General features: G+C 44.5%; 1 protein-coding gene across 12 annotated transcripts in view; it reads left to right on the top strand.

Annotated features, from left to right (window-relative positions):
• Positions 1 to 7,508: 7,508 nt before the first annotated feature.
• Positions 7,509 to 25,054, top strand: part of SNX14 (sorting nexin 14) — a gene marked incomplete at both ends in the record, with an annotated part of 99,178 nt that continues 81,632 nt past the window's right edge. For 10 of the 12 annotated variants that reach the window (XM_080699863.1, XM_080699860.1, XM_080699861.1 and 7 more), the window contains one exon: positions 7,548 to 7,648. Coding sequence is in view for 1 of the 12 variants with exons in the window: in XM_080699853.1 (XP_080555979.1) it covers positions 7,509 to 7,648 (140 nt within the window). Of the gene's footprint in view, positions 7,649 to 25,054 lie in introns of all 12 variants that reach the window. The other 2 variants (XM_080699853.1, XM_080699859.1) reach the window with 2 other exon arrangements.

Below are 25,054 nucleotides of genomic sequence, written 5' to 3'. Positions count from 1 at the left end.
CTACTTAGGCCCTCTGCAACTCAGTGAGACCCTTTCCAAAATAAGGATAAAACATAGGGCAGAGGGGTGTAGCTCAGATCAAATGGCCCTGGGTTCCATCCTCAAACCCACCAAAAAAAAAAAAAAAAAAAAGATTTTTGTGTACATGTCAGTTAAACCTAGCAAATAATGGCACTTGACCGTGAATATACAAGGGTCAGCTTTCCAATAAAAGTTTTTCCAAGCTGAGTGTAGTGGTGTACGCTTGTAATCCAGCATTTGGGAGGCTGAGATAGGAGGATCACGGCTCGCAGACAGCCTCAGCTACTTAGGCCCTTTGCAACTCAGACCCTGTTTCAAAATAAGAATAAAAATAGGGCTGGGGGTGTGACTTGGAGGTAAAATGCCCCTGGGTTTCATCCACAGTACTGCAAAAAAAAAAAAGGAAAAGTTTGCCAGACATGATGGTCCAGTACTTGGAAGGCTGAGACAGGAGAATTGCAGGTTCTCAGTGAGCCTCACAATGTGGTGAGGCCCTGTTTCAAAACATAAGATTAAAAATAGGAAGCCAGGCATGGTGGCACAAGCTTCTAATCCCAGCATTTGGGGGGCTGAGATAGGAGAGATAGGAGGATCACAGTTCAAGGACAGCCTCAGCTACTTAGGCCCTCTGCAACTCCGTAAAGACCCTATTTCAAAATAAAGAATAAAAAATAGAGCTAGGGGTGTAGCTCAGAGGTAGAATGCCCCTGGGTTCATCCTCAGTACTGCAAATAAATAAAATAGGGATGAGGGTTCAGCTCAGAGGTAGAATGAATGCCCCTGGCTTCAACCATCAGTGTTCCTCCCCCAGCAAGTTTTTTTTTTTTTTTTTTTCTTCCAGTACTGGGGATGATCCCAGCATTTTGGAAGCTTGAAACAGCAAAAAATAATTTTTTAAAAAGTTTTAGCCAGGTGCGGTGGCACACACTTGTAATCAATCCCAGATTGGGGAGGTTGAGACTGTGGAGGATCATGGTTTGCATACAGCCTCAGCTACTTAAGCCCTCCTCAACTTAGTGAGACCCTGTTTGAAAATAAAGAATAATAAAGTTTCAAAATAAAGAATAAATAGGGCAGGAGGTGTAGCTCAGAGGTCGAATGCCTCTGGGTTCCATTCCCAGACCCAGAAAAAAAAAAGTTGAGATAAAAATTGATTTTGGTCACTTGTTGGCAACCTTATTGAACAAATTATTTATTTATTTATTTATTTATTTATTTATTTATTTATTTATTTATTTATTTATTTATGGTACTGGGGTTCCTGGAAGCCCTTCTACTTTCGGGCTACACTCCAGACCTATTTTATACTTTTTTATTTTTGGAAACAGGGTCTCTTAAACCAGTGAGCCTTCGAACCAGTGCGATCCTCCTGTCTCTGCCTCCCAAGCGCGGGGATTACAAGCGTGTGCCCACCATGCCTGGCGTCAAATCTATATTTAAGCATCTGAAATGCTAACTTTTTTTTTTTTTTTTTTTTTTTGGTGGGTCTGGGGATGGAACCCAGGGGCATTCGAACTCCAAGCTACACCCTCTGCCCTATTTTTTATTCTTTATTTTGAAACGGGGTCTCACTGAGTTGCGGAGGGCCTGAGTAGCTGAGGGTACCCGTGAACCATGGTCCTCCAGTCTCAGCCTCCTAAATGCTGAGATTACAAGTGTACACCACCATGCCCAGCTCGTAATTTATGATTTCTGAAGTTAATGAAATTACCTACTTCCAAGAAAGTGAGGTTTGGAGAGTCAGTTATTGCAACTCAGAAGTAAGTTAGCATATAAGAAGTGCTTAACCTGCTGGGCATGGTGGTGCATGCTTGTAATTTCCAGCATTTGGGAGATTGAGACAAGAGGAGCAGGGTTCAAGGACAGCCTCAGCTACTACTTAGGCCCTTTTCAACTCAGTGAGACCCTGTTTCAAAAAAATAAAAAATAATAGGGCTGGGGGTGTAGCTTGGAGGTACAATGCCCCTGGATTCCATCCCCAATATGCAAAAAAGGAAAAAGAAAAGGAAAAAAAGAAAAAAGACTTAGACTGAGCTGGCTGTAGCAGCACATGCTTGTAATCCCAGTAATGGAGTATGAGTACAACCTCAGCAAATTAGTGAGGCCTTATGCAACTTAGACCTTTTTTTTTTTTTTTTTTTTTGGTGGTGCTACTGGGGTCCCTGGAAACCCTTCTATCTCCGCCTACACTCCCAGACCTATTTTTTATATTTTTTAAAATTTGGAAACAGGGTCTCTTAAACCAGCAAGGCTGTTTCGAACCTGTGCGATCCTCCTGTCTCCCAAGCATGGGGATTACAAGCGTGAGCCACCACGCCTGGCAACTTAGACCTTTTTTTAAAAAATATTAAAAAATAGGGCTATGGGTATAGCTCAGAGGTAGGATGTCCCTGGGTTCCATCCCAAGTGACACAAAAAATAAGGGCTGGAGGTGTAGCTCAGAGGTAGAATGCCCCTGTGTTCCATCCCCAGTACAACAAAAGAAACAACAACAAGAACAAAAGAAAAACAACAAAAGAACAATATTATAAAACCAGTGGCTCAAATATATATACTCCCTGGGTAAAAACTGTTTAGTGATTTCATCATCTTAGCACACACACAAATTACGTATTTCTCTTTTTCTTGCAGTACTGGGGATTGAATCCGGGGGCATTCTACTTCCAACCTATGCCCCAATTTGTTCTTTGTATCTTCCTAAGGGAGGTTTTCCTGTAGAGCTGCAAAAACAGGAGTGTTAAATGTGAAAATGACTGCATTTCAGACCTCTACTATAAAAATTCCTTATTGTTCCTTTTCTTTGAATTACATTTTTTTTTTTTTTATTTTGTGGTACTGAGGGTGGAACCCAGGGGCTTTTCTACTTCTGGGCTATATTCTCAGACCTATTTTATAATTTATTTGGAAATAGGGTCTCCCTAAGTTGCAAAGGGCCTCACTTAGTAGCTGAGACTGTCCGTGAATCTGGGTCCTTCTGTTTCATCCTCCCAAATGCTGGGATTACAAACGTGGGCCACCACACCCAGTTTATGTCGAGAGTTTTGAAAATGATTCTCCTATGATAGAATAGCATGCTGGAAATTAGAGGAGGCATTTGTGAGGGAGAGACTGACACGGTTCCCAGGGTTAGTAGATATAATCTATCCTCCTTATAATACCCATGGCATACAAGAAATGCACCTCAACCTATTAAAATATGGTTCACATTCAGTGTCATTACAGTTAAGTAGTCATAATTATAAGGGTTCAAGTACTCAACACTACCTTTCAAACTCTTGTACCAACATATAAAGAGCAATTTGTGCAGTTTGCTGGTAGTATGAGAAAATCAGTTTAAATTAAGGGTAAATTTATGACCTTTGAAAATTAAGTGAAAGTAGAGATAAGTCCTATTTACTCAAACTATTAGCTTTCCACAGGCCTTTTCAGATCCTCATCCGTTGAAAATTTCCCCAGTATCTGACATTAAACAAAACAAAACATTATAGAGCCGGATGTGGTGGCACACACTTGTAATCCCAGTACTTGGGAGACAGGAGGATCACAGGTTCGAAGCCAGCCTCAGCAGTAGTAGATATTGTTATTAAGGAGAAAACATTTAGTGAGATACAAGTTTATTTTCTTAAAGTCTAGCAACAAGATTCTACTCTTCTTGCTTTAGATGTAGATTTTAAAAAATTATATTGGGGGCTGGGGGTGTAGCTCAGTTGTAGAGTACCTGCTAAGCATGTGCAAGGCTCTGATTTCAAACCCCAGTACTACCAAAACCAAAATAATTTTCTTATGACAGAAATTTGTTTTTCAACTGGGCATGCTGGCACACACCTGTAGTCCCAATAGTGAGGAGGTTGAGACAGGAGGGTTTTAGGTTCCAAACCAGCTTCATGAGACCCTGATTCAAAGTAAAAAAAAAAAAAAAGTTGGGAGTGTGGCTCAGAGGTAGAATGTCCCTGGGTTCAAACTCCAATGTGCAACCCCCCAAATGTTTTTCTTTTCTAATCATAAGAGCAATATGGAAATTTATTTCTTTTGGAGTCCCCACTGACCAACGGTGGCAGTGTGCTCCAGCAGAGCACCATCTGTGCCTTCACCTTGCTCAGGTGTTTTGGTTGTGGTTACAAAATCGTCACCAGAGTATGTATGTATGTATGTATGTATGTATGTATGTATTTATTTTTGGTGGTACTGGGGTTCCTGGAAGCCCTTCTACCTCCGGGCTACACTCCCAGACCTATTTTTACATTTTTATTTGGAAACAGGGTCTCCTAAACCAGCGCGTGCGGCTGGCTTTGAACCTGCGCGATCCTCCTGTCTCTGCCTCCCAAGCACGGGGATTACAAGCATGCGCCACCACGCCCGGCCAGAGTTTTAAAATGTATTATTTTTTTGCGGTACTGGAGATTGAACTCAGGGGCGTTCTACCTCTGACCTATACTCTTAGCCCTATTTTTTTATTCTTTATTTTGAAACAGGGTCTCACTTAGTTGCAAAGGCCTAAGTAGCTGAGGCTGTCTGCGAACCAGGATCCTCCTGTCTCAACCTCCCAAATGCTGTGATTACATGCATGTGCCACCACGCCCGGCTTCAAAATGGAATTTCCCCCCCTGTACTGGGATGGAACCCAGGGGCATTCTACCTTTGAGCCACATATCCAGTCCTATTTTTCATTCTTTATTTTAAAACAGGGTCTCCTTAAATTGCAAAGGGCCTCACTAAGTAGCTAAGGCTGTCTTCGAACTAAACTGCGATCCTCCTATCTCAGCCTCTCAAAATGGTGGGATTACAAGTGTGTGCCACCACACCTGGCAATATGTAAATTTTAATGACTATCTTATTTCAATTGTTTCTGCTAAGAAATCATGAAAAAGTCCTAAGTTGCATATTGTAGATTTTTGAAGCCGGATGTGGTGGCGCACACTTATAATCACAGCATTTGGGAGGTTGAGACAGGAGGATCTGGGTTCACAGCCCACCTCAGCTATTAAGGTCCTTTTCAACTCAGTGAGATCCTGTTTCTGAATAAAAATTAGGGCTGGGGTGTATCTCAGAGGTAGAATGCTCCTGGGTTCCATCCCCAGTACCGCAAAAAAAAAAAAAAAAAGATTTCTGAGCTGGGCTTGGTGGCTCATGCTTGTGACTTGTGATCCCAGTACCCTGTTTCAAAATTAAAAGTAGAGCTGGGCGTAGTGGCACCCGCTTGTGATCCCAGCATTCGGGAGGCTGAGACAAGAGGATCACAGGTTCGCAGCCAGCCTCAGCTACTTAGGCCCTTTACAACTCAGTGAGACCCTGTTTCAAAATAAAGAATAAAAACAACCGGGCGTGGTGGCGCATGCTTGTAATCCTAGCATTCGGGAGGCTGAGTGAGACCAGAGGATTGCTGTTGGTGGACAGACTCAGCTTCTTAGTGAGGTCCTCTGCAACTCATTGAGACCCTGTTTCAAAATAAAGAATAAATTGATAAAGGCTGGCCTTGAACACTCCATCCTCCTGTCTCAGACTCCCAAGTATTGGGATTACAGGTTTGGGTCAGTATGCCTGGCTGGTTTTTGGTTTTTCTGTTTTTGTTTTTGTTACTGGGGATGGAACCCAGAGGCCTTTTACCTCTGGGCTATACTACCAGACCAATTTTATATTTGGAAACAGGGTCTCACTGAGTTGCAAAGGGCTTCACTAAGTTGTTGAGCCTGGCTTCAAACCTGCGTGATCCTCCTGTCTCAGCCTCCCAAGTACTGGAATTACAATTTTTTTTTTGTTGTTTTGGTAGTACTGGGGATTGAACCTAGGGGTTGCCTGCTTCTGGGCAACATTCCCGGCCCTTTTGTGGTGTTATTTTGAAATAGGGTCTCACTAGATTGCTCTAAGTCTCCTTACTTGGCTTGCCTCAAACATGCAGTCTTCCTGTGAAACAGGAAGACTGAAGGTTGGTAACTAGACTCAATACTTGGTGAGGCCCTCCACAATTTATTCAAACCCTGTTTCTAAATAAGAAATAAAATCGGGCTCAGGGTATAACTTGGAGGTAGAATGCCTCTTAATTCAATCCCCAGTACTGCAGCCTGCTACATCCCTAGCTGTATGTTTTATTCTTTGAGTTGGATTTCATTAAATTGTGAGGGCCTAAGTAGCTGAGGCTAACCGTGAACTTGCCATCCTCCTGTCTCAACCCAAGTACTGAAATTACAAGTGAGCACCACCACACCCAGCTACATAAAATAATTTTTGAGAGTATCTACCTCTCATTTTTGAGGGTAAGGTTCTAGGGAAGGGAGATGTCAGGCAGCATAACAGCGCTGGCTCTTGTCTTAGAACTTCAAATTCCAATTTTGCTAGCTGTAGGATCCTGAGTAAGCTTCTATCTGCATCAGTAATGTGGCTGTAAAATGGTTGAAACTAAAGTACCTAACTCATGCAATAAATTTGTGAAGGTTAAGTCAAAGTGCTTCAAGTACCACTTAAATAAATTTTAGCTATATTACGCTGACTTCCATCTCCGAGTAAGAGAATACAAATATTAAACACAAGCAATGAATAAAGAGGCATTAAAAGAGACTATCCGGTCAACCTGTTGGATCTAAACGTTTGGATTTTGTTTAGGTCCCGGGTTACCGTGGACTGAGCGCCACCTAGCCTGTGAAGCAAGCAAGAGACGCTCCCTCCCACGGGACTCCACTGGTCACTCCCGCAGCTCCCAGGTCTCCCCTTTTAAAAAGAGGACTCTAGCCGGGCGTGGTGGCTCACGCTTGTGATCCCAGCATTCGGGAGGCTGAGACCTGACGATCGCGGTTCGCGGACAGCCTCAGCTACTTAGTGAGGCCCTCTGCAACTCAGTGAGACCCAGTTTCAAATTAAAAGAATAAAAAAAAAAACTAGGGCAGGGGGTATAGCTCGGAGGTCAAATGCTCCCGGGTTCCATCCCCAGGCCCGCAAAAACAAAATAAAATGAGGACTCAAAGGCGATTCTCCCGTGGGCGTCGCGCCAGGCTCGGCCCGCCGGGACTGGGAGAAGAGAGGCGGTGGTGCTCGGGCACGGCTTTTTAGGTCTCGTCACGGTACAAGCCGACACTCCGCGCTAGGCTTCCCGAAGAGGCGGGTCGCTGGCGGAGCGCGGTCCTCTAGGACAGGCCTGCGCAGCTCGGGGGTGCAGAGCGGGCCGGCAGGACTGGAGCTACCCGGCACCCGCCCGCCGGTAACCTGGGGGCGTCGCCTTCCCTGGCCGCGGGGCGGTGTCTACCCAGGCGCGGCGGGGCGTGGACAGGGTGGTGTCTGCGCAGGCGCGGCGGGGCGTGAACACGGCGGTTTCTGCGCAGGCGCGGCGGAGCGTGGGCAGGTCGGTGTCTGCGCAGGCGCGGCGGGGGCGTGAACGGGGAGGTGTCTGCGCAGGCGTGGGCGGGGCTTGGCGACGCCGCGGGAGGGGACTGTCGCCGGTGGGCGGTGGCTGGACGCGGGCGCCGACCGGGCTCGCCTCCGCCGGGGCTTCTGCAGAGATGATGCCTCGGTTGCGGGCGACGTGGGAAAGGTTGAAGCAGCGGCTGCGGCTGGACGTAGGACGCGAGATCTGTCGCCAGTACCCGCTGTTCTGCTTCCTGCTGCTGTGTCTGAGCGTCGCCTCCCTGCTCCTCAACAGGTACGCCGCCCGCCGCGCCGGGCCCGCGGACGCGCTGTTGCTGGGCCGGAGGCCGCAGGGCCGGGCCGCTCGGGCGCCTCTGGGCGGAAGTGCCTTCGCGCGGGGCCCGGTCCCCACCTTCTTACCACCCCTTCCTCACCACCTTCACGTCCGTGTTTTCCCATAAAGCGAAATCTGTGTACTGGGCTTCCTTTTTGACGACACCGGGGCGATTCGTTGCAGTCAGCAGACCCAGGAGGGTTCAAGGTCCGGTTGCGGCCGCAGGGTCCGGCAGAATCCTGTCGCCCACCGCACAGACGTGGAACACAGCCCCGTAGCCCAAGCTTTGCCCGCAGAATCATTGGTTAGAAAAGATCGTAAAGATTTGTTGAAATCAGGAAGGCATCCGCCCCAGCACCCCTAGAATATTTCTAAAGGAACGAGGAGGGGAATGAAGCCGTAACACTCAGAAAAGTTAAAATTGGCAAGTTCATGTTGACATTTTGAGATGGGAGCGTTTAGCTTGTATAGTTCCTTTATTTTACTATTTTAAGAAATAGTTTTTATGCAGTAGATAATATTGGAGAACTGAATTTCAAAATATCCTCATGCTGTTTTCTCTGACGTTTTTGAATATGCAACCATTTTTACTACTTATCTTGAGGTAATTGACTCCCAAGGATAGCAGAAGGATGAGGTGAAGGATCACAGGTTTGCTCCCAATCTCACCTACTTAGTGAGGTCCTCCGTCACTTAGACACTTAAATAGGGTTGGGGATGTAGGTCTGAGATAGCATGCCCCTGGGTTCCATCCCCAGACCCACAATAAACAAACAGTAAAAAATAGATTTGGGGGTGTAGCTCAGAGGTAAACTGCTCCTAAGGTTCAATCCCCAGTCCCGAAAAAAAAAAAAATTTAAATAGCCATTGGAAACGTGCTTTGTGAGGGTGAGGTGTTTGTAGGAGTAGATGCAAAGTGGGATCCTTTTTTTTTTTTTTTTTTTGCGGTACTGGGGATGGAACCCAGGTGCATTCTACCTCTGAGCTACACCCCAAGCCCTATTTTTTATTCTTTATTTTGAATTGCAAAGGGCCTCACTAAGTAGTTGAGGCTGTCTGCGAACCCCGATCCTCCTGTTTTAGCCTCCCAAATGCTGGGATTACAAGCATGCACCACCATGGCCAACTTAACTATAGTAACTATTAAGTATTCCCTTTTATGTCATATGGAGTGTATTTTTTTATTATTTTTATTGGTGCATACATCACATTGGAATACAAGACTTGAGAGGATATACAAGCACACATCATCCAATTAGCCCTCATCCAGTTCCCATCCCATTTCCTCCCCCTCCCTCATCCCATGCTTGTTTGGTGATTAACTTTGATACATATGTTTATGTACCTCCTTCATTTTAAAGAGGCTCCATCCTCCCCTATTCTATACCCTCTGATTGGTCACCTTAATTGCTTCACTATAGGGCCCTTTCTATAGCTCGACCACTTCCTGTTGCCCCTTTCCTCCTAGTTATTGCTGATTAGGGGAAGCATCTGGTTTTACTTTTCTGCGATATTTTTCTGTGCATGCCACGTTGCAAATACTGATCCCACTCTTGATGGCCCCAGTTGTGGCCTGGCTACCCAGTGGACTCATCCAGTCCTCACTGGCTCAAGCAGCGGCCTTGCCTCATGGAAGGCCCCGATTCTGGTCTCCCTGGCCCCGGCATCGGCCTAACCCCCTCAGCAGGCTCCGGTCCAGGCCTCGGAGGCCTCAGTAGCGGCCTTGCTTCACGGAAGGCTCCAATGCCGGCCGCTGGCCTCGGCATTGGCCTAACCCCTCGGCAGGCTCCGATCCCGGCCTCCGAGACCCCAGCACTGGCCTTGCCTCACAGCAGGCTCCAATCATATGGAGTGTATTTGAAGTCAGACTAACAAATTCATTGTGAACAAGATGTGGACTTTATTAATAAGTTTTGTCTAGGGATTCTTACTTATCTTCATTGAGAACTGGGTCAATTCAGGTCTCCAAGCTAGGACAACCATGTAGTAAGAGCAGGTTGGACTACAGTTTTAAGGTTGTCAACACATGAAATCATAGCATGTAGTTATGGGTTCTGTGTTGTTAAGATGTCATTGAGCCCTAGCATGGTAGTGCAAGCCTGTAATCCCAGTATTTGGTGGTGGGGGGACTGAGACAAGGAGGACTGAAAAAGTGAGACCAGCCTCAGCAATAGCAGGATTCTCCTTTCAAACAAAAAATTAAAAAGGCTGGGGGTGTTGCTGAGAGGTAGAATGCCCCTGGGTTCAATCTCCAGTAAGGGGGCGGGGGTAGAAAAGAAAAGAAAAGAAGTTGTAGCCTGGCTTGGTGGCAAACACCTGTAATCCCAGTACTCTGGAGGCTGAGACAGGAGGATTGCAGGTTTGAGAGCAGCCTCAGGAACTTAGTAAGGATCTCAGAAACTTACGGAGACTGTTTCTAAATAAAAATAAAAGCTGGGTGTAGTGGCATACACCTATAATTCCAATATTTAGGAGGCTGAGGCTGAGATGGGAGTTGTGCAGGTTCAAGGACAGCCTCAGCAAGACTGTTCAACCTAGCCATAGCAAGACCTTCTTTTTTTTTTTTTTTTGAGGTACTGAGGATGGAACCCAGGGGCATTCTATCTCTGAGTTACACCCCCAGTCCTTTTTTAAAATTTATTTTGAAACAGGGTCTCACTGAGTTGCAGAGGGCCTCCCTAAGTAGTGTCTGAGACTATCCACAAACCGTGCATGATCCTCCTGTCTCAGCCTCCCAAATGCTGGGATCATGGGTGTGCACCACTACACACGGCCTGTTTTTTTTTTTTATTTTTTAATTTATTTTTGTGGTGCTGGGGATTGAACCCAGGGTCATTCTACCTCTGAGCTACACCCCCAGTCCTATTTTTATTCTTATTTTGAAACAGGGTCTCACTGAGTTGCAAAAGCCTCACTAAGTAGCTGAGGCTGTCAGCAAACTGCGGTCCTCCTGTTGCAGCCTCCCAGATGCTGGGATTACAAGTGTGTACAACCACTCCTGGATGCTTGGTTATTTCTTTTTCTTTTTTAAGTTTTATATAAATAGAATCATATAATCCTCAGCATTGTCCTTAGAAACTCTACTTTTGATATTCATATTACATAAATCAGTAATTCATTCACTTTTGTTACTGTTTAGTCTTTTGGGAATTTGGCACAGTTTGTCCTTTCTACTGTTAAAGTATATTTGAGTTTTTTTTTTTTTAACAGTTTTTGGCTATTATGAATAGTACTGCTGTGAATATTTTTTTTTTGTGTGTGTGTGTTACTGGGAGTTGAACCCAGGGGCATCCTATCTCTGAGTTGTGGAGTCCCTCACTAAGTAGATGATGCTGGCGGTGAACCTGCAGTCCTCATGTATCAGCCTTTTAAGTACTGGGATTACAAGCATGCACTACCATGCTGGGCTAAATATTCTCTTCCTCCTCTTCCTCCTCCTCTTCCTCCTTTTCTTCCTCCTCCTTTTCTCCTCCTCCTTCTCGTCATCGTCGTTGTCGTCGTCGTCAGTCGTCCTCCTCCTCTTCCTTCTCCCCTTTTCCTCTTTCTTCCTTCTTCTTTTTTCTTTTTTTGCAGTACTGGGGATGGAACCCAGGGACTTTCTAACTCAGAGCTATACCCCCAGCCTTATTTTTTAGTCTTTATTTTGAAACAGGGTTTCACTGAGTTGCAAAGTTGCCTCATTAAGTAGCTGAGGATGTTCATGAACTGTCTCAGCCTCCCAAAAACTGGATTACAAGTGTGTGCCACCACTCCCAGCTGTGAATATTATTATATGTATCTTTGATAGACTTGTGCACTTACTTCTTTTGGATATATGCCCAGGAGTAGAAATGCATTTGTTGAATTTAGGTAGATAGAACATAACCATTTTCTAATTTTATTATTTTTTGTTGGTACTGGGGTTCCTGGAAGCCCTTCTACCTCCGGGCTACACTCGCAGACCTATTTTTTATATTTTTATTTGGAAACAGGGTCTTTTAAGCCAGCATGGCTGGCTTCGAACCTGTGCGATCCTCCTGTCTCCGCCTCCCAAGCGCGGGGATTACAAGCGTGCGCCACCATGCCTGGCGCTACTATTTTCTAATTGATTATACCAGTTTACCATCTCACAAAAAAAATGTTTGAGTGTTCTGTCTTATATTGTCTTCAGATTTTATGTTTGCCATTTTATTGTGTGTATAGTGGTAGCTCATTCTGGGTTTTATATGCAGTTTTTTTTAAGAGTTATTGGTTACATTTTACCAAGGAGCAAAGTAAAGCTTACTTAGGATTGTTAAATAATTTGTGTGGGCTCAGGGATAGTAAGGAGCAGAATGGAACTCTCATGTAGATCTTTCTGATTCAGAAGTCCAAGCTTGTAGAAACTACACAAAAAAGATGTTATTGGCAGTACTACTTATTATTAATAAGGTCTTAAATAACATTGATTCATACTAATTGTAAAAAGTGAGGCAATACAAGAAAATATAAATAAGATATTTAGAAATCTTAAATTTACTGTTCAGAGATGATAACTACTCTTGTTAACATTCTAGTTACTTTTACCTGTAATTTGTAATTTTAATATAAAATATACAAATTGATATTGTTTTATTTTTATTTATTTAGTTTTTTTCAGGTCTGGGGATGGAACCCAGAGGCATTTGACTTTTGAGCTACACCCCCTGCCCAATTTTTTATTCTTTGTTTTGAAACAGGGTCGCACTGAGTTGCAGAGGGCCTCACTAAGTAGTTGAGGTTGTCTGTGAATGGCGATCCTCAGGTGTCAGCCTCCCAAATGCTGGGATTACAAGTGTGCACCACCACTCTCGGCTCGAGATTGTTTTATATATGACCATCTTCTATGGCCATTTATTTATTTATTTATTTATTTTGGTGGTACTGGGGGTGGAACCCAGGGGCTTTCCTACCTCCCATCTACACTCCCAGACATATTTTATACTTTATTTGGAAACAGGGTCTCACTAAGTTGCTGAGGCTGGTTTTGAATCTGTACGATCCTCCTGTTTTAACCTTTCAAGTGCTGGGATTATAAGCATGCGCCACCACGCCCAGCTATTTATTTATTTATTTATTTATTTATTTATTTATTTATTTTGCAGTCCTGGGGATGGAACCCAGAAGCATTCTACCTCTGAGGTATGCCCCTAGCCCTATTTTTTATTCTTTATTTTGAATCATGATCTCACTGAGTTGCAAAGGACCTCACTGAGTAGATGAGGCTGTCCACGAACTGCGATCCTCCTGTCTCAGCCTCCCGAATGCTGGGATTACAAGCATGCGCCACCATGCCCGGCTCTTGATCCTTCTTCTTTTTTTTTTTTTTTTTTTTGGTGGTACTGGGGTTCCTGGAAGCTCTTCTACCTCCGGGCTACACTCCCAGACCTATTTTTACATCTTTTTATTTGGAAACAGGGTCTCCTAAGCCAGCGCGCCGCGCGCCTGGCTTCGAACCTGCGCAATCCTCCTGTCTCTGCCTCCCAAGCGCGGGGATTACAAGCGTGCGCCACCACGCCCGGCGATCCTTCTTTTAAATGTCTTTTTATTGTTATCTTACTGTTATTACTTACCTCCTTTTATGTATGACCAAATAGTGATCAGAGGGATTTAGTGAATTGTATTGTCAGCGTTACATTTGAACCTATATACTCAGACTCTAGGATGTCTTCTTTCTTTTTTTCTTTTTTTGGTACTGGGGATGGAATCCTGACGTATTCTACATCTGAGCTACACCCCCAGCCCTATTTTTATTCTTTATTTTGAATCAGGGGCTCACCTCATTAAATACCTGAGGCTGTCTGTGAACTGGGAACCCAGGGACTTTCTACCTCTGGGCTACACTCCCAGTCCTATTTTATATTTTAGTTTGAAACAGGATCTCAGTAAGTAGCTGAGGCTGGCTTTGAACCTGTGTGATTCTCCTGTTTTAGCCTCCCAATACTGGGATTACAAGCGTGCCCTACCACGCCTGGCTAGATGTCCTTTGTTTTGTTTCCAAAGTTTATTTTCTGTTCTGTATCTTTTGTCTGTTTTTATCTTCTTCACTAGTACTAGATATTTTTAACAGTAGCAATGTAGTATGTTTTAATATTGTGAATTAGGACAGAGCCTCCCTCTTGCTTTTTTTTAGATAGTTGGTTCAGCTCTTTTTTTTTTTTTAATAACTGGGGATTGAATCTAGGGGCATTCTACCTCTGAGCTACACCCTCAGCCCTATTTTTTATTCTTTATTTTGAAACAGGGTCTCACTAAGTTTTGGAGGGCCTCACAAAGTAGCTGAGGCTGGCTGTGAACCTTGATCCTCCTGTCTCAGCCTCCCAAGTACTGGGATTACAAGCGTACACCACCGTGCCTGGCTTGGTTCAGCTCTTTCTGTATGCATTCTAGAATGAATGTGGTAGATTTCTCAGAATATCTAACAGAATTTTGATTGTAGTTTCTGTTTAATTATATATTATCACATAATGGGCCACCCCAAATTTAGTGGCTTAAAGCAACAACTTTTCTATTTTTGTTGTATTATTGGGGATTGAACTCAGAGGCATTCTATCTCTGAGCTATACTCCCAGCCCTATTTTTTGTTTTTATTTTGAATAAGTGTTTCTCTAGGTTGATAAGAGTCCTTACTACTTGCTGAGATTTTTCTTTAATCTGTAATCCTTCTGTGTCAGCCTACCAGACTGAATTAACAAATTTTAATTTGCTCACAGAATTGTACTTCGGGCAGGAGTATGTGGGTACAATTAGCCATGTTCACTGCATATTAGTTGGGCATCTTGAAGGCTGAAGGCCAAAATAATCTCTGGGTTTCTTTACTCACACATGTGATAGTTGGTGTGATTGCTCTTTGATTTTAGCTCAGGGGTAGAATGCCCCTGAGTTCAACCTCCAGTACCAAAAAACTCCCTCAAAAAGTGAGTTAGTAGGCTGACGTATATGTGAGGAGAAATCAGTTAGATTCCTGCTTTTTATGTAAAGTCAAACACTTTTTTGGGGGGGTACTGGGCACATTTAAGACCACCAAAAGCCAGGAGAGTTGGCACACACTTCTAATCCCAGTACTTGGAAGGCTGAGACAGGAGGATCCGGGTTCGCAGCCAGCCTTAGCTACTTAGTGAGGCTCTTTGCAGCTCAGTGAGACCCTGTTTCAAAATAAAGAATAAAAATAGAGCTGTGGGTGTATCTTGGAGGTAGAATGCTCCTGGTTCAATCCTCAGTACTGCAAAAAAACCAAACCAAACCAAAACAAAAACAGCTCAAAGTCAAAATTTGCCTCCCTCCTACATTATTTTGAAGCAGATTTTACATGATACTTTATCTGCAAACATTTCACTATGTATCTCTAAAATACTGTTTTTTCTTTTATAACCACAATAGTACTTGACATTAAACAAACAAAACTACCTTTTTGTGTTAGAAACAGATTTTAGAGGAGTTTTAGAGGAGTATTAAATACTCATAAACTCACAAGTAACTTGGCAAGGCACTTACTTCTCTGCAGAAGGTGTACATACTCCATAAAATTGAGGCAAGCCCATCCCATTTTATCCTTCCCAAGCTCATCCTATCCTATCCAAGCTCCTTTTATCCTCCTGATACCTAGCCACTGTCATCCCCCATTGGCTTGGGTGAGGGCTCACGATCAAATCCAGTTGGCTAGTTTCCCACTGACTAAGCTTTTTCTTTAGAACAAAGGAGAAATAGTAAACCTATATTTAAGATAGAGGGGCATACAGACATATATACCAAGACAAATGTACCAAAAAATTATAAAATGAATTCTTAAGCAACTGTTACAAAATGAATGCTGGTCAGTTTTTATATGACCTTTTTCTTTTTATGTGGTATTGGGGATGGAACTCTGAGTTACACTCCCAGCCCTATTATTTAGTTGTTTTATTTATTTACTTATTTATTTGTTTATTTATTTGGTGGTACTGGAACCCTTCTACCTCCTGGCTACACTCCCAGACCTATTTTATATTTTATTTGGAAACAGGGTCTCTTAAGCCAGATAGGCTAGCCTCAAACCTGCACTATCCTCCTGTCTCCGCCTCTAAAGCATGGGGATTACAAGCATGTGTCACCACGCCCGCTATATGACCTTATAACTTTGATAGAAAAGATCGTTTTTCTTTTTTACATTTGTATGTGTGTGTGATACTAGTGATTGAACTAATTGATGTTCTACTTCTGAGCTACACCCCAGTCCTATTTTATTTATTTATTTATTTATTTATTTATTTATTTATTTTTGGTGGTACTGGGGGTGGAACCCAGGAGCTTTCTACCTCTGGGCTATATTCCCAGACCTATTTTATATTTTATTTGGAAATGGTCTCACTAAGTTGCTGAGAGCCGCACTAAGTAGCTGAGGCTGGCTTCGAACCTGTGTGATCCTCCTGTCTCAGCTTCCCAAGTGTGGGGATTACAAGTGTGCGCCACCACACCCGGCTTTTATTTTTTATTTTAAAACTGGTCCTAACCACATTACTGAGCCTGGCTGCAAACCAGTGATTTTCCTGTCTCAGCCCCCTAAGTCTCCCATGTACTGGAATTACATACAGGTGTGCATCCCTATACCCAACTAACTTATTTATCTGTTTGTTTATTTATTTATTTATTTATTTATTTATTTATTTATTTATTTATTTATTTATTTTTGTGGAACGTGGGGTTAGAACCCAGGGGCATTCAACCTCTGAGCTACCCCCTGAACTATTTTTTTAATCTTTATTTTGAAACAGGGACTCACCAAATTGCAGAGGACTTCACTAAGTAGCTGAGGCTGGCTGCAAACCTGATTCCCAAGTACTGGGGTTACAAGTGTGCACCACCACATTGGCCTAACTTCTTTTTAAAGAAGTTTTATTGGTGCAATATAATTAAACCTAATAGTGTGATTCAAACATTGTACCATAAATGTACATGCATATAACATAATTTCAGTCTCTTCCTCCCCATCTCTCTCCCTGGGTCTCTTTCCTATACCCTACTGTCTACATTCTGTTTTTGAGCCTTCTTTTTCTCTGAGTTTCTACATGACAGAAAACATGTGATCCTTGACTTTCTGAGTCTGATTTATTTTTAACAGATCGATCTCCACTTCCATCCAATGTCCTTCAAATAATATAATTTCATTCTTCTTTATTAATGAATAAAACATCATTGGATATATATACCACATTACCACATTTTCTTTATCCATTCTTCTGTTGAGGGATAACTCCTAGTGTGTGTGTGTGTGTGTGTGTGTGTGTGTGTGTGTGTGTGTGTGTGTGTTTCCCCTGCCAATTGGTAGTGGGTATTGAACCCAGGGGCATTCTCTCACTGAGCTATATCCTCAGCCTATTTTATCTTTTATTTTGAGATAGGATATTGTTAAGTTGCCCTGGCTGACCTCCTCATCCTTCCAAGGAACTGGGATTATAGGTGTGTTCCATCACACTTGGCTGGTATTGAGTTTCTGGGTTCTTAATATATTTGGACACTAATCCTCTATTAAAAAAGAAGCTGGCAAAGATATTCTATATGCTCTCCATGCTCTTGTGTCCTCTATTGAATAACTATTTATTTATTTATTTATTTTTGTGGTACTAGAGATTGCACTCAGGGGCCTTCTATTTCCAAGGTATACCTTCAGCCTTATTTTATTTTTTTATTTGGGAACAGAGTCTCACTAAATTGTTGAGGGCCTTGCTAAATTGCTCAGACTGGCTTTGAACCTGTGATCCTCCTGTCTCAGCCTCCCAGTACTGAGATTACAGGTATGTGCCACTATGCCAGGCCTGTAGAAGATTTTTCATGTCATGCCTGTGTTTATTTTCTATTGCTGTAACCAAAATACCTAACACCTCACAGAGGAAAGGTTTATTTAGGTGCACTGTTTCAGAAGTTCAGTCCAAGGCAGAAACATCATGGTGGCAGGGCTTGGCAGAAGAAAGCTGCTTAGCTCATGCCAGCTTGAATGTGGAGGCAGGAACAGATATAGTCCTCAGTGACTCACCTCCTAGGGCCCTGTCCCAGCCTGAACCTTGCTGCACTGGAGACCAGGCTTCAATGCACTGGCTTTTCAGGGGACGCTCAAGATCCAAATCATAACAATGCCTTTTCATTTATTATTGGTATTATTTCCTGAGCTTTAGAGGTCCTTTTGAGGAAGTTGTTGCCTGTGACTATGTTTTAGAATATTGACCCTACATTTTCTTCCAGCAGTTGCAAAGTTTGTCTAATTCCTAGATATTTGATCAATTTTGAGTTGACCTCACTGGGGGTGTTGAATTATATATAAACGATTGCATCATATTCTAGAATCCTCATTGTCCATTCCAGCTACCACCTTAACTTTTTTTTCCTTTACAAGAAATTATCCATATTTACCAATTCTACTTTTCCTGCTTTTTAGTTTTATTGTAGCCCTCTGCTCTTCTTTTTTTTTTTTTTTAATGCAGTACTGGGGATGGAACCTAGGGGCATTTTACCTTCGAGCTAGACCCCCAGCCCTATATTTTATTCTTTATTTTGAAGCAGCATCTCATTGAGTTGCAAAGGGTCTCACTAAGTATCTGAGGCTGTCCATGAACTGCGATCCTCCTGTCTCAGCCTCCCGAATGCTGGGATTACAAGCGTGGACCACCAGGCCCGGCAGCCTTCTACTAGAATTGCTTCTGCCAAGTTTGTCACTGCCTCTTGTTGCCAAAATAATGGACACTTTTCAGTCTGTCTCTTACTCTATTTTACAAATACTTGATCATCATATTGATCACTTGATCTCTGTTGAGATTTTTTTTAACTTTGGCAACATTTCTAACTTGAACCTTGGTTTTCTTCCTACCTCTTCTACTTGCTGTATTTCTTTTCCTCTGCTTAGTTTTTGAATGTTTTATACTTGATTCTTCTTTAACTCTTCATTTTCTCCCTGGGTCATGTCACTTATTCTCATTATGTTGATGATTTTGGATCCTTTATCTTTATCCCATATTCTGTCCAGAGATTTAGAGTACTTTGTATTTAGTTGCTTATGCAACATTTCTTTGTGGGATTTTTTTTGTGTGTGTGTGTCTGGGGATGGAACCCAGTGGCATTTGACCTCCAAGCTATACCCTCTGCCCTATTTTGTATTCTTTATTTTGAAATCGGGTCTCACTGAGTTGCAGAGGGCCTCACTAAGTAGCTGAGGCTGTCCGCGAACCGCAATCCTCTGGTCTCAGCCTCCCAATTGCTGGAATTACAAGCATGCTCCACCATGCCCGGCTCTATGTGGCATATCTTAAGATACCTGAAATTTAACATTAAAATGTTGAAAATAGGAGTCCTGGGGAGATAAAGGGTTCAGGGAGATTGTGAAGGAGGCAAGCAGCCAGTGAGGTACCAGAATCTCCTTTTAATCAGAAAGAATCAGAATGAACTCGGCACCTTCGGGGATGGGCTTCGGGGTGAGGTCAGCGGGTCAGGGAAGTGACCGATGAGCCATCTGCCTGAAGAGTCCCGCTGCACAGTCCAGATCGGCCCGCTGAGTCACCCACGTGGCTGGGTGGAAGTAGTCCTTTTAAGATAGTACTTTGTGGGGGTGGGACTAAGCATGGGAACGCCAATTCTCTCGCAACATCTATAGTCTCGTGGAGTGGACATTTCCACCTCCAGGATTCCACCTCCTGTTACCGCTGTGAGATCTTGTGGGGGAGGGAAGGGACCCAACTTATCATCCCGGTCTTTTGGTGATAATGGGTGGAGACTGAGTCTTAAGCTACTTCTTCCTGTCAGAGGGTGGCATAGGGGGCCCCTTGGCTGGGAGAGGTTGGGTCCTCCAGAAGAGGCCCTCCTCTGCAGCGGGACTCGGAGGTTACCCTGGACAGCTTGGTAATGTACGTTTGAGGAGACTTTAACGAGGAGCTATTAAAAGGAAAGGCAAATCATGAGAGCGGGTCCCAGGTTGAGCAGAAGCCCACCAGCTACTGGCCCTTGCCTGGAAGGGAATGAGCCCAGCAGCTGCTGGCCCTTCAAGCCCTTCAAGATATGAGGTAGATTGTCACTAGATTTATTAATATGATAGCATTTTCCCTGAGAGAGACACCTGCCACTCTTTTCAGCAGTCAGTGGGTATGGGTCAGTTTGGTCAAATGGAAAAACATGCTATTGGGTCAGGAGCATCACTAACAGATTTTAGAGAGTAATTTAATACTTATGGCTGTCTGGAATCCAGAGAGGGAGAGCATTGTACTATGTCAACAAGTGAACCTGCTAAAATAAAATATTAAAGAGAATTATGCCAAGAAAAATGAAGCTTAGTGGGCCCCGGCACTATACAGAGAATTTGTCATGAGGCTGTTGTAGTGGAGCCCTTTTTAGACTTGGCCTGAGCTTTAGGCAAAGCAATTTTGTCCTGTAAAAGAGGGCCTGTGGTGCGTGGGCAGGAGATCTTGTGGTCAATACCCTGTACCGAGATCAGAAAAGGAAAACTAGGACCTGAAAGGATGGAAGGACTGAGCAGGCAACCAAAAAGGAGATTGGCTTTTCTGCTACCCTGAGAGTTACCCTGGGCTGGTAATGAGAATGGAGGTTGAGGGGTCCAGAAGCCATCAGTCTTCGGCCAGTCTGGAAAAGTGGTTCCCCTGTGTTGAGGCACCTGGGGCTCACTCTTTTCCAAGGGTACTCACTTTTTCAGTGTTTCTCCTGGCCATACGCCAAACACGGTTTAGTTGGTGGACATGGCTGGGGCAACCACGTGCCCTGTGGCCACTAAGTCCACACTTAAAATAGGCTCCTGGAAGTGGTTGTCATTGCTGTCCTCCACCCCTAGGTGGCGCTTGTCACCCCGAGGGTTGAGCCTCCTCCACTGGCTGCAGGGCAGCTACCAGGGCTCGAGCTTGCAAATCTGCCTTCTGGCGAAGTCGGAGTGTACACTCCACTTCTGCCTGTTCGTCTCTGGAATTAAAAACTTTAAATGCCATGTTCACCAAATCATCTCAGGTGTTTGAGGACTTTCCTCAGCCTTTCTTAATTTTCTCCAAATATCAGGAGCTGATTGCCCAATAAAATGATTTGCCAATACCACAGAACCTGCCTCAGAAGATGTATCTAATTGAGTATAGAGGGTAAAAGTCTCCTGCAACTGATTAAGAAAAACAGCTGGGTTTTCACCTGGACCTTGGGTGATTTCCTTAAGCTTATCATAATTAACTGCTTTGTAGGAGGCATCTCGCATGCCATCAAGAAGGCATAGTATCATGTGATTTCTTTTTTCTCTTCCCTCAGCCCTATCATTATCATTCCAGTGGGGGTCCTTGGAAGGAACTGCAGCTGTTCTGGTAGGGAGCTGTGGATTGGTTAGGTTAGCCTGGTCAGCCCGCTCACGGGCAGCCTTTACAATGCGATCACGTTCATCTGGAGTTAAAGCAGAAGTTAAAACATCATGAAGATACCACTAAGTTAAATTATATGCTTGTACGATATGTTGGAATTCTTTAATAAAACCAAATGGATTGGTGGTAAAAGAACCCAGTTTCTTTTCAAATTGAACAAGGTCAGGAAGGGAAAAAGGAACATGGATGTGGACTACACCTTCTGCACCAGCCACCTCATGAAGCAGGGCCAAGAGAGAAGGGGGGTCTCTGGAACGGGTACGGTGACCTATAGGGGTAGGCGAGGGGGAGGTAAGGGTTGGTCCTTTAAGGGAAGGACCAACCTTCCCTTAAAGGAAGGAGTGGAGGGAAGTGGAGGTGGTGGAGGAAAGGAGTGGGTTAGAGTGGGAGGCTGTGCCGGAATAAGATGGTGACCACGGTGGTGAGAAGAGATCTTGCGGGTCAGGGTCCTCAGAAAATGGGGCCTGTAACTCAGCCGGGTCAGACTCCAGCATCCATGTGTCACTAAAAAATGTCGACTGTGAGTCAGCAGAATTGCAAGCCTGTAACCCAGAAATACTACCAGGTGGCGCCTGTGAGCTGCCATGTGGCAACCAAGATGGCGACTGCGACTGGCAGGAATCCCCAGCCAGCAAGACTCGGGCAGTAGAGCAGGGAGAGGTGGAAAGTTAAAGCTGGGAACGCATGCAATGAAAAGCCTGTTTGTAAAGCACTTCCGATCATTTACCAGACCATTTGCAAAAGTTACTGAAATCAGTCAACATTCTAAGATCTAAAGTACCAAATTCCGTCCATTGTAAACCATTACCCAGCTTGTAAGTAGGCCAGACCTTTATGCAGAAAAAAATTAGCTCCTCGGGGCACAGTTCCCTGGATAAACCCAGAGTCTGGAGATTAGCAAGGACACGACCTAGTGGGCTTTGGGAGTTGATCTTGGAGGGTTGGTTTCCTCCCATAATTGGTCAGTGGGTGAGAACACAAAACAGGAAACAGGCGTCCTGAAAATCCTGCCTAACATCCTGCAACAGGGAAGGATCATGGTTGAGAAGGACGTCTCCACTCTCTTTACACGACTGAAGGGCAGCTTGGCTGCCCCAGGGGACCGTGCACACCAAACGTTTGAATTTTTAACAGCCGTGTGCCCAAGTCTGGGAGAGGCTAAATGCCAGGACCTGCTGGCCTAGGGAAGGGGAAGCTTACCTGAATGAAGTGTTGCGGGCCAATGCCAGCTTTGAGAAGCTGCTGGGGGTGTGATGGGGCCAGGGCGAGTGGCTGCTGGGGCTTGGGAAGCGGCGCTGGGTAAAATGGCTGCCAGGTAAGGTAGCTGCTGGGGCTTTGGGCGCAGCTGCTGGGCACGTGGGGGGATTCAAATGGTGCTGAGCACACCGTAGCTGCAGGGTGCGCCGAGTCCAGATCTCAGCGAGTCGAGTCCGGATCTCAGGTGGGCGGATGGAGCGGCAGCATCGGGAGCTGCACCTGCAAGCTGGGGCACATGGTGGAGGCCGGAACAGCAACGATTTTGGAGGGTCCAAGTGCAAGTGGAAGGTGGAAGTCCTGGCCCAAGCAGGCGGTGGGCGGTGGGCGGAACAGGCGCCTGTGGAAGAGCGGCAACAAGAGCAGCTGAAGTGACCGGCGGCAGTTAGAGGCAGTGGTGGTGGTGGGTCAGAGAGTTCAAGAAAAAAAAAAAAACCATAATAATTTATTTTTTAATTTAATTTTTGCGGGTCTGGGGATGGAACCTAGAGGGTTTTTGTGTGTGTGTGTGTGGTACTGGGGTTCCTGGAAACCCTTCTGCCTCTGGCTTCACTCCCAGACATATTATATATATACTTTTATTTGGAAGCAGGGTCTCTTAAGCCAGCGAGCCTGGCTTCGAACCAGCGCGATCCTCCTGTCTCCACCTCCCAAGACTGGGGATTACAAGTGTGTGCCACCATGCCTGGTGCCAACCCAGAGGCATTTGACCTCCAAGCTACACCCCCTGCCTAATTTTTTTTATTCTTTATTTTGAAACAGGGTCTCACTGAGTTGTGGAGGGCCTCACAAAGTAACTGAGGCTGTCTGCGAACCGCGATTCTCAAATCTCAGCTTCCCAAATGCTGGGATTACAAGCATGTGCCACCACGCCCAGCTAAAAAAAAATTAAAAAAATATTAAATTAAAATAAATAATCATCCTGGGGTCAGCACCAGATAAAATGTTGAAAATAGGGGTCTTGGGGAGGTAAGGGATTTGGGAAGATTGCGAAGGAGGCAAGCAGCCAGTGAGGTACCAGAATCTGCTTTTAATCAGAAAGAATCAGAAAGAACTCGGCACCTCGGCACCTTTGAGGATGGGGTTCGGGGCGAGGTCAGCGGGTTGGGAAGGGACCCATGAGCCATCTGCCTGGAGAGTCCCGCTGAGTCGTCCAGATCAGCCGCTGAGTCGCCCACGTGGCAGGGCGGAAGTAGTCCTTTTAAGTCAGTACTTTGGGGGGGGGTGCTAATTGTGGGAATGCTGATTCTCTCGCAACATCTGTAGTCTCCACCTCCAGGGTTCCGTCTCCAGGGTTCTGCCTCCTGTTCCCGCTGTGAGATCTTGTGGGGGAGGGGAGGGACCCGATTTATTAAACATGTCCAGAGAACACTGATTTTTTTTCAACCTTTCTCTTCTACTTACATCTGTCAAACTACTTAGTTCTTTTTAATTTTTTTTTGTGTGGGTCTGGGGATGGAACCCAGGGGCAATCGACCTCCAAGCTACACCCCCTGCCCTATTTTTATTCTTTATTTTGAAACAGGGTCTCACTGAGTTGCAAAGGTCCTCACTAAGTAGCTGAGGCGATCCTCTGGCCTCAGCCTCCCGAATGATGGGATTACAAGCGTTTACCACCACGCCTGGCTTAGTTCTTTCATCTTCTCATATTTCACAAAATAATAAGATTTTTATCTCTTGTCTCTTTTCTTGTGTAGTCCATCATTGACTTTCCTAGTTGCAGCAGCTTTTTTTTGTGTGTGGTACTAGGAGGTGGAACCCAGGGGCTTTCTACCTCTGGGCTACACCCCCAGTCCTATTTTATAATTTATTTGGAAACAGGGTCTCACTAAATTGCAGAGGGCCTCACTAAGTAGCTGAGGCTGGCAGTGAACCTGGATCTTCCTGTCTCAGCCTCCCAAGTACTGGGATTACAAACGTGGGCCACCACACTCGGCTTCTTCATTGTTTTTCTTAACATTACTCAGTACTCTTGGTGGGAAATAAGAGAAACTTAACTCACACTATCTTTGGCAGACAGGAGAATTATTGAAAACTTATTTTAAAGTGGAGAAAGAACTAGAATATAGCTGGACCTCAGAGAAACATGGAAACTGAATTTGGAATACTGCTAATATTCTCTTCTCCCTTTTTCTCCTCTCTGCAGTGTGGTGTGGCCGACTTGCTTGCTTCCTTCCCTCCTTTCTTCCATAGTACGGTATACTAACCATAAGGGTTAGTATACCTCTAACCCATATTTGTTTTTTGAGATACAGTCTCACTAAGTTGCTGAGGGCCTTGCTAAATTGCTGAGGCAGGCAGTGCATCTGTCCCAGCCTCCCATGGACTGGGATTAAAGGTGTGCACCACCATGCCCAGCAGATGTCAGTATTATTAGAACTTCACGTTTGTGCTATCATGTTTGTTGCTGAGACTGTACCCTACTTCATATAGTTTACTCTGTTTTCTTTGTAAAAGACATAATAAGAGCCGGGCATGGTGGCACACACTTGTGATACCAGTGCTTGGGAGGCTGAGACAGGAAAATTGCAAGTTTGAGGACAGCTTCAGCAAGTAGTGAGATTTTCATTAACCTAGTAAGACCCTTTTTCAAAATAAAAATAAAATAGGGCTGAGGGTGAGCCAGAAGTGGCGCATGTTTGTAATCACAGCATTTGGGAGGCTGAAACAGGAGGATCACGGTTCGTGGACAGCTTCAGCTACTTAATGAGGCCCTCTGCAATTCAGTGAGACCCTGTTTCAAAATAGAGAA

The sequence above is a fragment of the Muscardinus avellanarius genome (assembly GCF_963383645.1).
Source record: "Muscardinus avellanarius genome assembly, chromosome: 8".
Classification (NCBI taxonomy): Eukaryota; Metazoa; Chordata; class Mammalia; order Rodentia; family Gliridae; genus Muscardinus; species Muscardinus avellanarius.
Note: the sequence above shows the minus strand (reverse complement) of the source record. Positions and strands in the feature narration are given on the sequence as shown.